The sequence below is a fragment of the Trachypithecus francoisi genome, unplaced genomic scaffold, assembly GCF_009764315.1.
Source record: "Trachypithecus francoisi isolate TF-2019V2 unplaced genomic scaffold, Tfra_2.0 Lachesis_group2, whole genome shotgun sequence".
In the NCBI taxonomy this organism is placed as follows: Eukaryota; Metazoa; Chordata; class Mammalia; order Primates; family Cercopithecidae; genus Trachypithecus; species Trachypithecus francoisi.
In genome coordinates this window covers 41,384,079-41,400,688 of record NW_022681465.1, presented here as the reverse complement: position 1 = coordinate 41,400,688, position 16,610 = coordinate 41,384,079, and the positions used below count along the sequence as shown (strand labels likewise).

The 16,610-nt window shown below is 34.0% G+C and overlaps 1 protein-coding gene across 6 annotated transcripts in view; it reads left to right on the top strand.

Moving 5' to 3' along the window:
• The window catches only part of SLF1 (SMC5-SMC6 complex localization factor 1), a 79,244-nt gene extending 66,323 nt beyond the window's left edge, over positions 1-12,921 (top strand). For 5 of the 6 annotated variants that reach the window (XM_033179105.1, XM_033179108.1, XM_033179109.1 and 2 more), the window contains 6 exons: positions 2,366-2,511; positions 4,542-4,705; positions 5,505-5,638; positions 7,597-7,689; positions 8,102-8,284; positions 10,877-12,921. In XM_033179105.1, the coding sequence (XP_033034996.1) occupies positions 2,366-2,511; positions 4,542-4,705; positions 5,505-5,638; positions 7,597-7,689; positions 8,102-8,284; positions 10,877-11,358 (1,202 nt within the window). In that variant the 3' untranslated portion in view covers positions 11,359-12,921. The remainder of the gene's footprint in view (positions 1-2,365; positions 2,512-4,541; positions 4,706-5,504; positions 5,639-7,596; positions 7,690-8,101; positions 8,285-10,876) is intronic. The other variant, XM_033179107.1, reaches the window with a different exon arrangement.
• The last annotated feature ends 3,689 nt before the right edge of the window (positions 12,922-16,610 follow it).

The following is a 16,610-nucleotide window of genomic DNA, read 5'->3' as shown; positions in this document are numbered from 1 at the left end:
GTTAAGAGATCAATTGGTTGCAGTACACTAAAAAAAGAAGTAGGCTTTTTAATGTATATAATTAGAGATTAAATGTTCATATTATCTTTTGATTCTTATCCTTCAGTTTACTGCTCGTACATTTTTAGATAATATTAACAGAGCCTCAGTAGTAGCAAGAAAACTGGTTGTAAGTAATTCTTTTCTCCTTTCCAACACAAAAAAATTGTATCTTGGCGGGGCACAGTGGCTCACGCCTATAATCCTAGCACTTTGGGAGACCAAGGTGGACGGATCACAAGGTCAGGAGATTGAGACCACCCTGGTTAACACGATGAAACCTGTCTCTACTAAAAATACAAAAACATAGCCGGGTGTGGTGGCAGGTGCCTGTAGTCCTAGCTACTTGGGAGACTCAGGCAGGAGAATGGCGTGAACCCGGGAGGTGGAGGTTGCAGTGAGCCGAGACCGCACGTCTGCACTCCAGCCTGGACGATACAGCAAGACTCTGTCTCAAAAAAAAAAAAAAAAAAAAAATTGTATCTCTGTAGAGGCCATATTAGAAGGGATTATCTAATTCAATGATAATATTATCTGTTTGGGGTTAGTTGTATCTGGTTAACATCAGACCTGAAGCCATTTGCCCAAAGGTTTAAACACTCCTTATGACAAGCTGCCACAAGGCAAGGGCATCAGATCTCTTTAGTCAAGGCAAGTTTCTCAGCCTGCGGACTGATTATGTTTTGGGCTGGATAATTATTTGTTGTTGGGGCTGTCCTGTGTATTGTAGGCTGTCCTATGTATTGTAGCATCCTGGGCCTTTGCCCACTAGATGCCAATAGCATCCCCTTCCCCAATGTGGCAACCAGAAATTAACAAATGTTACCCGAGAGCAAATCCTCCCTTACTCCTCCCATCCACTCTTAAAAATCGGAGTCAAGGGTCAAGGACTACAAGACACTAGATCCCCAGCCTTTTTTGAAGGCATCTGAGCAGGACATTGACAGAGTGTCTGCATTCTCTTCACCCTGAAAGAATTCCACCCCGAATAGAGAGGCCAGCTTTTATGCCTTATACTGCTATTAAGTTTATCATTGTCTGATTCTGAAACTATATTTTAACTTAATGCTTACAATTTTAATTCTTCTCTTCTGTTTATTATGTTTATTTTGCTAATTGTATTGACTTATTCTTTATTCTTCCAGTATTTATAGTTAATCTGCCTTATTGTATAATATCACAACTTTTTTATGTTGTTTGTAATTTTAGCTTCTTTTGATATCCTCTTAGTTGGTCTTATTTATTCTTTTCTTATTTTGTTGTATTTTCATCACGTTACATAGATAATATTAATAGACAGTTTATAATATTAAATAGATCACATGGGGAATAGTCATTCTTTTATCACTTTCAATTCATGGGTATATTTATGCGTTTTCATCTTATTGAAGTACTTGAGGTTTTGTATAAGAGATTTGAGGCTCTTGGTGTTTTCTTGTTTTTTGTTTCATCATTTAAAATTATCCACCATCTTGCGTGCACCTATAGTCCCAGCTACTTAGGAGGCTGAGGCAGGAGAATCGCTTGAACCTGGGAGGCGGAGGTTGCAGTGAGCCGAGATCGCACCACTGCACTCCAGCCTTGCGACAGAGCAAGACTCCATCTTAAAAAAAAAAAAAAAAGAAAAAAAAATTTATCCACCATCCCCCATAGTAGAGTGGGTGCAAACTTCTGAGGAAGTCTTTATACATGCTCCTGTTTCATGTTTTTCTTCTTTATACATGCTCTTGTTTCATGTTTTTCTTCTTTATACATGCTCCTGTTTCATGTTTTTCTTCTTTATACATGCTCCTGTTTCATGTTTTTCTTCTTTACCTTGTGCCTTTCCTCCTTTTCTGCAGTGGTAAGGTTCATTGGTGTTGTCATAGGAAGCAGTCTACTTTCTTCCTATCAACTCGGTACTGATCATTGCAAATTAAATACTAGTATGTTCATTTAAAAACTAATTACTGGTTTTCCAAAGGAGCATCCCTATTGTGGGAAGAGATCTTTAATGGTAGTTGGAAAGTATAGACATAAATGAAATCCCTTCTATATATTCATATGTTACCTAATCTGTATATATATAATTTCAAAACTTGTATCTGAAATAATCAAACCTAATGATTGTTTTTTCAAATGTGAGAACATGTGCCATTAAATATTTTCTCTTAAAAGTCAAGGAATAGGGATATTACCTATTTTTTGTGGGTTAAAATCATGTGGATGAATCTTACAGGTATAAGAACTCTCATTTGATGGAATAAACTTCACTAAGGAAATAGCCTATGGAAAAAAGTATATAGGATACAGCAGTAACTATATCGACTTACCTTATGTTCTCCAGACTTTTCTTCACAGGAATTAGAGATTTTCATTTGCTCCTTTTCCTCCTCCTGGCTTCAAATGTTTGTTGCAGAGGCAGTCTTTAAAAAGTTGTGTCTACAGAGCTCTGGTAGTGTTTCTTCTGAGCCACTCTCTCTCCAGAAAATGGTAAGCACCTCTCTATTCTGAAGTGAGTTCACAAACTCAATTTTATTTATTTATTTGTTTGTTTGTTTGTGTGTTTGTTTGTTTATTTTGAGACGGAGTCCTGCTCTGTTGTCCAGGCTGGAATGCAGTGGTGCAATCTCGGCTCACTGTAAGCTCCGCCTCCCAGGTTCATGCCATTCTCCTGCCTCAGCCTCCCTAGTAGCTGGGACTACAGGCACCGGCCACCACACCCAGCTAATTTTTTTGTATTTTTAGTAGAGACAGCATTTCACCATGTTAGCCAGGGTGGTCTTGATCTCCTGACCTTGTGATCTGCCCGCCTCAGCCTCCCAAAGTGCTGGGATTATAGGCGTGAGCCACTGTGCCTTGCCCACAAACTGAATTTTAAAATATTCTTGGTTATTTCAAGTAAGTAGGCAGAATATATTAATTCATAAATCTTTCAATTCTGTATAAAAGCTAGTATATTTCTATCTCAAAATAGAGTAGTGAAAGCCAGCGGCAGTGGCTGTAGTGCCTATAGTTCCAGCTGCTTAGGAGACTGAGGCGGGAGGATTGCTTGAGCCCCAGAATTCGAAGCTATAGTGCATTATGATTGCACCTGTGTGTAGCCACTGCATTCCATCCTGGACAACATTGTGAGACCCCTTCTCCAGGGGCAGTTTGGGGACGGTAATCACCAAATAGAAATTTTAAGGTGGAGCATGATGGCCCCTTCCTATAATTCTAACACTTTTGGAAGCTGAGGCAGGAGTATCCCTTGAGCCCAGGAGTTCGAAACCAGCCTGGGCAACATAGCAAGACTCTGTCTCTAAAAAAAGTTAAATTGGCTGGGCATGGTGGCACATGCCTGTGGTCCCAGCTACTTGGGAGGCTGAGGTGGGAGGATCCTTAATCCCAGGAGGTCGAGGCAGCAGTGACCTGTAATAACCATTGTACTCTAGCCTAGGTGACATACTAAGACCCTGTCTCAACAACAACAACAAAAAGAAAAACTTTAATTTCTTTTGAGCATAGCCAAGGGTTGATCATAGAAAAGTAAAAAAATCCTTGTTCTCTAATAAAATTCGTATGTGAGATTATTATTTTGGAAAGAACTAGATCCAGCAAAATGGCATTTAAAAAGCAAAATAGTATGCATATAAGCTACAATAGATTTAAAGTTTTCCAGTTTTATTTTGGCTGTCTTTAGATATTAATATCCAGTAGCTCTAGCAATTTTTTAATTAAATGAGAAATGCGTATACTGGTCAGATTAGGCAAATTCTGTTTTGCAACAATCCTTGCCTTTAAGGATGTTTTTATTCCTTATTTTGTTTTCTATTGAAGAAAGACTTGTTTTCTGCTGAAAAAAGGCATTATCAAAATGGAAATTAAGAAATACCAGTTGTGGCCGGGCGCGGTGGCTCAAGCCTGTAATCCCAGCACTTTGGGAGGCCGAGACGGGCGGATCACGAGGTCAGGAGATCGAGACCATCCTGGCTAACATGGTGAAACCCCGTCTCTACTGAAACATACAAAAAACTAGCCAGGCGAGGTGGCGGGCGCCTGTAGTCCCTCCCAGCTACTCGGGAGGCTGAGGCAGGAGAATGGCGTAAACCTGGGAGGCGGAGCTTGCAGTGAGCTGAGATCCGGCCACTGCACTCCAGCCTGGGTGACAGAGCGAGACTCCGTCTCAAAAAAAAAAAAAAGAAATACCAGTTGTATGTAAATCATACATATAAAATATGCAGATGAATCATACACATTGGGCATAAGACTAATCAAAAGAGCTTTCTTAAATGAGGATCAAAATTGAATTAGAAAAAAATTATTTTTAAGAAGGTATTTTTCTGTTTGTTCACATGATATTGACTATGACACAAAGCTAGCTTTCTTAATATTTTATTATGTTCAACCAAGATAGAGTGGCAACCATAGTGATGCAACCAGGAAAATATAACCAAATGTAATAATGAAATGAATCAAATAATTGCTCTTTACTGCTGTTTTTGTAGTTGAGAAAATAATGCAATATTATTTTTCAACAGGTATATTCCTATTTACCAGCCTTGGGGAAAACTGGTGTGCTTGGGTCTGGAAAGATTCAGATATCAAAGAAAATAGGACAGCGGCCTTGTTTTGACTCTCAGAGAGCCTTACTAATGTTGAATGGTACTAAACAAAAACAAGTCGAAGGGCTGCCGGAGTTACCGTAAGTGATGCTGATATCCCAGCTGTGCTTTGTTTTGGAGTACAGCTCTCTTTCTGATGCATTTCTTGAACTTTATGGTTATCTGTGATACTGTCTGAATTATATTGATTAGATCAAAACTCAATTTTAGATCTATTTGATCAACACTTTCTGTTTCTGTAATTCAAGGTACATGCTTTCTTTCTGCTTCCCAAAAGAAATAAAACTGCTCATCAAATTATTGATGAATTGTTGATGAAATACAGTTTCACACAATTTTTGCTCTATGATTTGAATTACCACTTTGCCATAATATAGATGGGATTTCAGAGTGCATGGTCATATGAGATATCCTATATCGTAATAGTAGTTTTCCCAAAATGAGAAACCTCCTCTAAAAGTACAGGGTGTATACAAGTGTATGTCGTGTAAAACTCAGTAAAGTTCTGTGAGAGGAAGAAGAGAATAGAATCAGAATATGAAAGTAAGAATGGGGAGCAGAGGCCTGCTTGATCTTAGCTTTCTGCTTTATTCTCTATGCCAATATATGGTTTAACTGGTCTTTTGCTCTTTATTTAACATTTTATATTTATAAATTTAGTGAGCAGTTGGGGGGGTAAGACTAATAAAAGAAAATTAGTGCACTGAAATTTGTTTCTACACAGTTGAAATAAATTTTAAAATTAGAAAGCAGTAAAGATTGAATGAGCAAAGGGGTTTAAATTAAAAGGAGGCTAGACTTTTAAAAAATACCATCTAGTGTATGCTGGCACGCCTTGCTGAAAAACAAGCTTTCCTTATTTCTTACTTTTCCTTTCAGAGACTTGAACCTTGCTAAATGTTCCTCATCATTAAAAAAATTGAAAAAGAAGTCAGAAGGAGAATTGTCCTGTTCCAAGGAGAATTGCCCCTCTGTAGTTAAAAAGATGAATTTTCACAAGACTAATCTAAAAGGTATTCCAAGTATCTAAATTAATTTATGCTAAGAACTTTTCGTGGTTAGAGTCAGTACTTGCAGGTTTCACACATTTGCCCTGATAAATACTTGAACTTAAATATTGGACTAGGTCCAGGAAGTACCTTCTTGGATAACGTATTATTTTCTTCAACTGTCATTTATGCAAAGAAAGTGATTGTTTAATACCCAGTATAATAGAGTATTCCTTCCTTTTTTCCCTCTCCCTGCCGTTACAGATATGAAACACAGTGTAGCATTCATTGAGCTCATTCCAGACTTGCCCGCCTTACTTTTCTACTCCATCTCAACCTGTGCTGCTTAGGATCAGTGTCTTCTGATTTGAAAGTATAATTCAGTCTTCATCTCTTTCAGTCCTAGACATTTTGTGAACAAAGAATGAAGAGTAGGCTATGTTACATAGCTGTGTTAAGCATATGGGCTCTTTTCTTCCAGGCATTGAGCCCAGACTATGAAATGTGTTTGGCTTTTGGTTCTAACTATACTGGAACCTAAGTACCTAAAGGATGAAATAACAAGAATAGCGTAATAATTCACTTTGGCACATCTTTTACTTAGACACCTCTTAACTTGCAAATGAATATTCCGGAAGTCTTTACCTGGCCAAAGTAAATTGCTGAGTCTTTTTTGTTGTTGTTGTTATTTATGAGTTATATCTTGTTTTTAATACAAATATTAACATTATGACACCCATGGAAATAGTGACAGTGAAGTGCTTATATTTCAACATGATATAAGTTCATAATTGCATATTATAGATTCAGAATAACTGTCCATTTGGCTTGGAATATGAAAATTGTATTAGATGAGAACTCAGATATTAATTTCACAAATCAGCATTCTTTTTCTTTGTTTTATTGTTTCAAAAAGTAAAATGAATATGAATGATTTTAGGCAGAACAGCAGAAGGAACTGGGAGAGAGGAAGAGAATTGAGATATAGTAGAGAAAAACTTCAAAAGCTTTTTATGCATGTAAAAAATGTTTTTGTAGAAGTTACAGAGATAATCTGTAAAACTGAACACTGTAAAAATGTGCTTAGTATTTTATGGCAATAACAAATTTGATTCAGTATTTCATTTTGTTTCCTGAGCAGTCATTTATAGTAATTTTTTAAAATTCCCCTTAAATAATCACTTATATCTTATTAGCCTTGGTTATAACAGTGATGGATATAGACAATTTTAGCCAGAAGGCAGTAATTGCATCTCTCCTAGAAAAAACCTTGTCTTTCTATTTGTTACTCTTGTTCAGCTTTAAATGGTACTAGGGATTTTTTTTTTACGTCCGTGTGTGTGTGTGTGTGTGTGTGTGTGTGTGTGGTGTGTGTGTGTGTGGTGTGTTTATATTAAGATTCCTCCATTTCTCCCTCTCTGTGCTGTTGTAGCCAAGCCAGACAGCCTATTGAGAAGCAGCAAACCATCTGTTAATGGATTTGAAGTTCTGAATTATACTTGAGTGTGTAGAGGCACTCATGCTTAGCCAGAAACATTCATTTGAATTAAGCTATAAATGCTGTATAAAAAAGAGCCATACATTTAACGTAGGTTCATGAATAAATTTAAGAGAGGGCAATTGCACTCTAAACTTTTATTGCTGCAAAACCCAGTATTTTCGGTGTTCTCTGATCATTTAGGGGTTTTATAGCAGGATTGAAGCTTTAAACCTTGAACTAGGGGAGACAATGCCTGTGTTAAACCTTTTGCGGTAGAATTTCATTGCTGAATTGCTGATAGAACAGAAGCAGTATGGATTGGTGGGGGTCCTTCCCCTTCTCCCCCCTTTTTTAATGCAGGAGATGTTTAAACCAGTCAAAAGGAAAACTCAATAAATAATTTTCTGGCATGGGGCCAGATCTCCTAGTTCATGCCCTTTGATTATTTTCTTTAGTTGATATCTTGTCTTCTCTGGAATAATCTATTAATTTTTTATGACAGGAGAAACAGCCCTGCATAGAGCTTGCATAAGTAACCAAGTGGAGAAATTGATTCTTCTTCTCTCTTTGCCAGGAATAGACATCAATGTTAAAGGTAAGTTTTAAATCTTTGTGGTCTAGTCCAGTGTCTTAATATTTGTGATATTAAACAGTTTTATATCACATTAAGAAAAATTAAGTAAATTTACCTAAGATACCTTAAAAGTATAAGAAAAATTTCTTAGCAAAGCCAAGAAATTTATCATACATTGATGTATAACTAGTAGTATAAAAACATTTTTTGTGTTCATATTTTGATAATACCCAATATTAATATTTTAAAATTGTTTTTATTTTAAATTTTTAAGGTAGAAATATGATTACACCCTAGACATTTTTATCACAGCGTTCTTTTTGTATATGAAGCACCTAGAAAGTCACACTGATGAGAAAAGTAGAACATCAGTACTTTCCTACCAAAAGTCCTACTTCTGCCGTTTTAAAACTTGCCTTGATTTCTAATTTAGACAATGCTGGCTGGACGCCTTTGCATGAAGCCTGTAACTATGGCAACACAGTGTGTGTCCAGGAAATTTTGCAACGTTGTCCAGAGGTAGATCTGCTCACTCAAGTGGACGGGGTGACTCCTTTGCATGATGCACTGTCAAACGGACATGTAGAAATTGGCAAGCTGCTACTACAGCATGGGGGTGAGTGTGTTTATGCTAAATGGGTTTTGATAAATTATCCAGTTTTTTGATGAATCCTGCAGAGGTAGATAACATTTTATGTTTAAAATCTGTAAGGAAAGATGCCTTTATTTCATATTAATGAAAAAGTAAGGATAAAAAGTCTCCTAAAATGTAAGCACCCTTTATTAGTAGAGATAAAAGCCTTTTCATACTATGTATTTGTTTATGTATGTATGTATTAAGCCTATTTAGGTTCGTGTATGAGAGTTTATTTTTGAATTGAGTTTGCTGGTTTTAAATATTTGTCGTTTTCCTTCAGGTGCGTAACGTCTTTGTGAGCCAGTCATTTCTGAAAGCTTATTGATAAAGAAATACAAATGTTCAATTGTGATTGCCTGGATTTTTTCATTCTTTTTTCATTTCCTGTATATAACTACAAACTCAATCTTATTTTTAATGAGTCATTTCTGTACAGACCGTAAAAAATGATATCCTAGAATATTTTTCATCATTCACATTTTGCAGCCAATTAAGTTAAAGCAGGAGGATTTTCAAATGGTGATAACTGTTATGCAGGGGTTTTGTGAAGGAGGGTAGCTTGAACTGAATATTCATCTGTGTTTTTCCTGCTGATTTTTCATCTTTGCTTTCAGCAAGGCCCCACATTATTTCAGTGTCATTCTTCTTATATCTAAACTGAATAATGTAAATTTTACAACAAAATGTTCAAAACGGATTGGTGTTTTTAAAGAAAAAAGAAAACTGATGACCAGCTTAGAATATGGAAACAAAGATTTGTAGAAATTACTTGTCGCTTTTATTTGTATTAATTTTACATTTAAATTTAACATTATCTTATCCTGTAATTAAAATATTTGTGCATAAAGACAAAAAACATATTTTCTTAAGATGTCTTTTTAGTATATATGCATCTAAGGAAGGCCGTATAGCATGGTAGTTTAAGACATTTGGTTATATATAGTCTTCTCCTGCCCCCTAAAGGCCTTAGTGTGTCTCTTTTACTGATATCATTTCATAGTCAATGTATTTTTCAGTTCTTCTACCTTGTTTTTTTTTAGTATTCTGTGTTTACTAAACCGTAAGTTCACCTCCTCGGTGTTTTATTTTTCTACTCAACCATGTGTCTGGCATTCAGGCCAATATTTGTTAGGAGCCATTATTCTATTAGGTCCAGCTCTTCAGTAGAGTATGGCATTATACCAACCAATGTGAATTTTTCTAGGGCCCTTAGTGGAGAATAGTAAAGAGATGAGTTTCTCATCCTAGAAGAGGAAATCTAATTGTATTTGTTTTTATCAAGGTCCTTTGGCAATCGTACAGACTTGTTTCTGCCTTAGTCATATTCTGGGTTTGGACCTGTCAAGTGGTTTGACACTTATATTGAAGTAACTGCATTATCTATTCATTGTGAGTCACTCAGCCTCGAGAGCAATAATTTCAAGAATTTATTTATGTCTCTAAAACCTTTGTTTACTTTTGGTGTCCTGTGTCCGTAATTTTGTCTCTTCTTCTTCTTTTTTTTTTTTTTTTAAACAGAAGTAACTTGAAACAATTTTTTTGAGATGTTGGCACAGTGAAAAGGAGCCTAATTTTGTTTTAGAATTATCTTCTTTCCATAAGTTATGCATTAATCATATTATCACTGGTTGATCTTTTATATTAAGTACATTTTATATCTATGCTATTATATATGTCTGATCAGAATCATCATTAAGAATTTTAGCTGTTATAATCAGTTCTCTCTTTCTGACAATATGATCTATGTTATAATGGTAGGACCTTGTGATTATGTCTGCTAGTACTAAAACTTTTATATCCCCTGTAACGTTTTTATGGCCAAGTGCATAAATAATTATAAGACTTGACTGATGAAGGCACAAAGTACTCCTATACTTTGCTATGTAACTAAATACTGAGTTATGTTTTGCCTCCTCCACATCATCCTTTAGTACCTAGGGGATAAACTCTTTAGTACTTTCTGAGTAGGTAGTTAAATGAGTTTACCTTGTATAGATGGATGAGATCTGAGTTTGATCTAGAATTAATTAATATGTAATTTGTGTGAATCATTTACCTGTACTAAACATTGAACACAAGCAAGGGTAATATGAAAACTGTGTTCTCTATCTGTGCAAGATTTTGCAGTCTTTGCACTGCTAGAATTGTTTATTAGCAATGAAAGGAGCACTACTTTTTCCTCTTGGTGATATTTTGAGATACCCCTGAGACTCTTATACAGAATGTATAAGATGAGTACATTTTTAAAATTTCTTCTGGGAACACTGAAATTCTTAAGATGATAATTGATAAAGTTTTATAAAAGTTTTTTTTAAAATATATTTGTAGTTGTATTTATTATTTATTTAACTAAAGCACGCACGTTTGGGGAAACCTTATTAGGTAATTGACTAGAATTTTTTTAATGTACCTTTATTAGTCTATATAGCCAGTTAATTGTGTCAACCTGAATTAATACAAAATATGATTGTAAAGAAAGCCCTGGATGCTTTGGGAGAAAAGAGAAAACAGCTGTTAAGCTGCCAAAATAGAAGTGTTTTACATGTAACATTTTGCATTTTCTTTTCACAGGCCCAGTGCTTTTACAACAGAGGAATGCTAAGGGAGAATTGCCCTTGGACTATGTGGTTTCACCTCAAATCAAAGAAGAACTGTTTGCTATTACAAAAGTAGAAGATACAGTGGAGAACTTTCATGCACAAGCAGAGAAACATTTTCATTACCAGCAACTTGAATTTGGCTCATTTTTACTTAGTAGGATGTTGCTAAATTTTTGTTCAATTTTTGATTTATCTTCAGAGTTCATTTCAGCTTCCAAAGGGTTAACTCATCTAAGTGAACTGCTTGTGGCTTGTAAAAGTCATAAAGAAACCACCAGTGTTCATACTGACTGGTTATTGGATCTTTATGCTAGAAATATAAAGACGTTGCAGAAACTCCCACATATTCTTAAGGAACTGCCCGAGAATTTAAAAGTGTGTCCTGGAGTACACACTGAGGCCTTGATGGTAACATTGGAAATGATGTGTCGGTCAGTCACAGAGTTTTCATGATGATGCTAGAAAGGATGGATTGACTTTCTAAATCTGTTCAGTTTGCATTGGCACTTACTGTGGACTTCATAGCTTACTGACAGATAGTAATTTGATTTATTTATTGACAGACTTTGCAGCCTTGCTAAATTTTAAAAGCATTTTTTAAAAAACTTCTGCAAAACTCTAGTATGGGCTTCTGACTTTTTCCATGGTGTAGAATTTGACTCAAAAGTAAAAATAATTTCGTTTTAGTATATCCTACTTTCATTAATCTTTAATTTTTTTGTTCTGAAAGTGATATATTGTACGTGTAAAATTAATTTAAATATTTTTTCAAATCAAAATGTAATGTCCTGTATTCTAGATGTTCTAGGTCGTAGAATATGGCAAGGATATTCATACAAATGTGTACCTATAAACTTGTAGCTCCTGACTCTTATGGATGGATTTTGAGGAAAAAACAAGACTAAACAAAAAACATGTAGCTCCCTATTTTTTCTCTCTAAGTTGTTGGATTGAAATATGCATTTTAGCTTTGCGTGTTTCTAAAATAAACATTTCTAAAATTTACAGTAATAATTAGTATTCTTTTGGTTTTTAAATGCAGCAAATACGCAGAGTCTGACAGTTCAATTCTTTGATCTGTTTTATTTTAGCAATTCATATATAAAATGTATGTCGCTGCCCTATGTAACCAATATTCTGTACCTGAAAATATTCTGCTGCATAAGTTTATGAGTTTAATATTAAGATTATGAGTGGCATCTAAGTAATACATTTGAGATTATTTAAGATCTTAATATATAATGTAAATTTACGAGTAGTAATGTTTTATTTTGCAGTTTTTCCTAATAGCAGTTTGTAGTAAAACTAAAAGAAAGGGTATAGATAATAACCACTTTTGAAATTGGAGTTTCTTCACTACTGGGAGTAAGTTACATTATGGTACAGGTGGAAAATAAACACTTCCATTTAGCTTTTATGTAACTCAAGTGATGACTTTACAGCAGTTAATCTGCTAAAGCAACACACTTCAGTTTTATTTTGCAAATAGATATTTTAACAAGATACAAATGCTCAGTATCATATTACTGGGTTTGTAATCTAAATTGAAAACTGCTACATCAGTATGAAAAAATATTTTAAATAATTTTTCATACATACTCAAGAAATACTAGTTTCTATTTAGCCTTCAAATTTGGCATCATGCAAATCTCTTTATTATTAATCTCCCAAAGTATCAGAGAAAAAATTATATAGTGAAGACTAAGAAAAGTTTAAATACTTTTAGAGAGTAAAGTGCTTCTCCAGATGATGAATAAGAATGTTTTTTATTCCAAGGAGTTCCTCTTTATAATGGTGTCTGGGACAGTGTTTGCTTGGTAAACTAATGTAAACATAGGCTTTGACATCATACACATTTTCAAATCCTTGTCTAGTTCCTTAATAACTAAATTGCAAGGCAAATTCTTTTCTGAGCTTGGTTTTCCTACATGTCAAATAGAAATCACACCAGGTAGCTTTGTCATGATAGAAGCCTATCACATCATATGACACTTAATAAATATCGTTTCCTTTCTAGTTCTTACCTCCTCTTTTGATTATAATGAGTCATTTAGACAAAACACAAGATAGTAATTGTTTAAGTTGGTAGTAATTCTAAGGTAATTAAGTAATCAACATCATGAGTTAGGGTTTTATACTGTTAAGACAAAGTAGTTTTCCAAATTAGATGTTCATAAGATGTATTTGTTTAGCTGCAATTAGCATTAATATTTCGTAATTGACTGTTCTGTCTGCCAACTTCTACAAGCAGTGATGACACGAAGTGTGAAACAGATGTCATTGAGGTCTCTGCCTTCAGGAAGTTTTACACTTCTTCGGAAGTCCAACATGGCAAACACAGGTTACTGTGTTCTGTGCCCTGGCTAACAATACCAGTATATGAGTATGAATTTAAATTTTCAATAAAAGACTTCATTTCCAGAATTACTTTTTATACTTTATTTTAGAAAACATAATAATAATTGCCCAAATCTATCTTGGAGGTATAGGAAGAAGAAATTCTCAATAAGTATAATTCATTGTCTTAGTCCTAGATTTTCAATTGCAGACTTTTCAAAGTTCCATATGAAGACAAGGTTGAGAAATGCTATTCTTCATTGTATTTTGCCAGATGTGATATCATAGTTCTATGGAATCATATTTTTAAAAATTTCTATAAGAGACCTTATTATAGTGTAAATAAAATTGGAGAGGAGATTTCTGAGCAGTTAAGATTCAGCTTTTCCCCATGCAGTGTTTACTGGCAGTTTCTTAAATTTCTTTGAAGTTAGAGTTTTCTAGGTTGTTAATTTTTAATTTCACTTTGCAGATTAAAATCGTCCAAGTATATACATATTCTGTCATTTTCCTCATTCCAAGATGACTAGAAAAACATTTATCCTCATAAAAGTCAAATGTGAAATTAATTCTTTTGAATTCAGCATTTCTTGAACACCTACTCTGAACCAGGTGGTGTGCTTGACAAGGGCTAACTACAAAAAAAGAGGAAAGGCCTACAGTCTGGGAAGGTAAATAAGGCTTAAGTATTGTGAATTTTATTTTCTTCTACATCTGGTAAAAAATTAATTTCAGTTTTGTAGGTTTCTGAAATTTTCAGTAATAATTGGTGTTCTGTTTTAGTTTATAAATGTGAATATTCAAGTGTCCACTACTTTAATCCTTTGATGAGTATTATTTTAGCAATTTTATTTCAGCATGGATAGGATGTAGGGTGTGCTTTTGCAGTCTTAGTATTTTTAAGCAAGTACAAATGCATTAACACTAAGATACTGTATATAACCTCCAGAAAATATCTGCCATTTTTGTTTATGCTGTTATAGAAAGTTAAATTAAATGAATACCTTCACATGAAAAAGAAAATTGGTGGAATGTGCAATCCTTATGCCTTTATACACCTTTCCAGTTAAGCGGTAAACTTGATGAGAGCCTGTCAGTGTTGCTCCTTAATCAGTAGGAAAGGGTCATCTTTGAGTGACATGAGGCACTCTCTCCCTGAGGCATTTATCAGGTAGCTTTCACGCCAATTGCACCTCCTGCTGACGTGGAGCTTGCAAAACTAGGAATGATAATTGTTTTTATAACAAATGTGGACTGAGTTAGAAAGGTCAGTGATAGCATTATTGGAATTAGGCTATGCCTGGTGTTGTCAAAACAGGAAACATAGAATAGTTAACTGTTCCTTGTAAATCAAATTGTGTTATCGGAAAATTCACCTTGTAGGTAAAAATGAACTGTAGTTGGAGAATATACTTCGGTAGTTATTTGCTGTGGTATATATTTTGAAATTATAGGCTATAAATTAATTAGATAAGGTTGAAGTGTTGTTTTACTTGGTTCTGAGCATACATTTTCAAGGTAATGCAAATCCTAATCAAAGACCTTTTCAAAAGAAATAAAACATTTTTAACATCATTGATTATTAGATGTTTAAAAAGAGTTTGTCTTCTTAAATACTAATCTTACAGAACATCTCAAATATGTACAAGCTGTTCCTAATACTTTTTATATTTGAATTTGTTAGTGTCTTTTTTTAGTGTAAGTGTATGGTTTCGATTATAAATACACTTAAACTATGTTTTTTAAAAAGCTTGAAATACAATCCTTAGTGTACTAGATACAAGTGACTTTTTTTTTTAGAATGTTACCCTTTTTGTTTTTCAAGAGACATATCGATAATCCCTCCCACCCCCTTTTTAAAACAGAAGTGTAATGAACTCTGTTCTGGGTTTTTAAACTACTTGCGGAATTAAAGATCAACAATGTTATATCAGCAAAGTGACTATGTATTAAACAGTATTCCTAACAAAATATGTAGTATTGTTATATATGTAATATATAATATCATATTGCCTTTAACAAATATAGATCCCAAAAACCCTTATTCAGGTATTTATAAATAGTTATTCCCAATTAGAATTAAAACATATACTTCCAAATTAGTGATTTTTATATCATGGCCCCAAATCTTTTTAGATGTAGAACCCAGATTTTGGAACTCTAATCCTCTTCCTTGCCAAAGTATCTGAGTTGGATCAAGCGATTATGGATGTTAAACATTAATAGAGAATGGTTTACTAGTTTGGGACATACAATTTCATTCTACCAAAGAGTGGAAGTTTAAACAAAAAACAAAACAAAACAAAACAAAACAAAAGGTTTAGCACTTCCAGAAAGTAAGTTGCTCTGAACTGAAAATCTGGAATCCAGGTTTGAATTTATACCTATCATACTGTCATTTATCTTGATAGTAGATGAACTAAAATTACCACTGCTTCTCTATTCTGTCTCAAAGTGAAATAAATAGTAATACTGAAAAATCATTAATCTTAAAGTGTTGACAGATGAAAATAACTTAGTTTGTTGTCAGTGATTTCTCAACCTAAAGGTTAGGTCAACAATGTTTATGTCATGACTCTTAGTAAATTTTTCTAATGACCAGAATAGTTTGATTTATGATAGTGTTTTTGTTTTTGTTTAAAGGAATATATATCTTTGTTTCCTGGCTTCATCCTAAAGATGCATTTTTCTACTTTGCATTCTTTCCTTTTTACATTAGAGATAAAATTACAGAGCATTAAGTAAAATCTGGTAAAATTAAAATGTGTTTTTTCCATGAAATTTTCCATGAAAACTTAAAAGCAGAATTGTAAAGGTGAAAACTGGTCAAGGGGATGAGGGGAAAAATGGTTGAGTCATTCTACTTAAAGAAATCCAAAGGGTAAAGATTTCTAGGTACTGTTTATTATATTGATGGAAGTTAGTGAAGGTATAAAATCAGACAAAAAGTATGTAGACTAATCTCGGAAATAAACTGGGTCTTTGAAAATTTTGAATAATATTTGATAAACTAAACCAAAGGTCCAGATAATTGTTTTATAGAAGGTTCTTTTGGTTGAAATTCAATTTAATAAAAAATAAAGAATAATAAAATTCCAATTCTAATGGTATCAGAAACAAGCTAGATTTTTTTTGACCATTTTTTAAAAAACAATTGACACATAATAATTGTATATGTTTATTAGGGTACAGTGTGATGCTTCAATACATGTGTACATTGTATAATGATAAAATCATGGTAGCTAACATGTCCTTTATCTCAAATCTTTACGATTTCTTTGTGGTGATAACATTCAAGGCCCACTTTTGAAATTATCTTCAAATATAATACATTGTTATTATCTGTAGTCGCCCCACTATGTAATAGA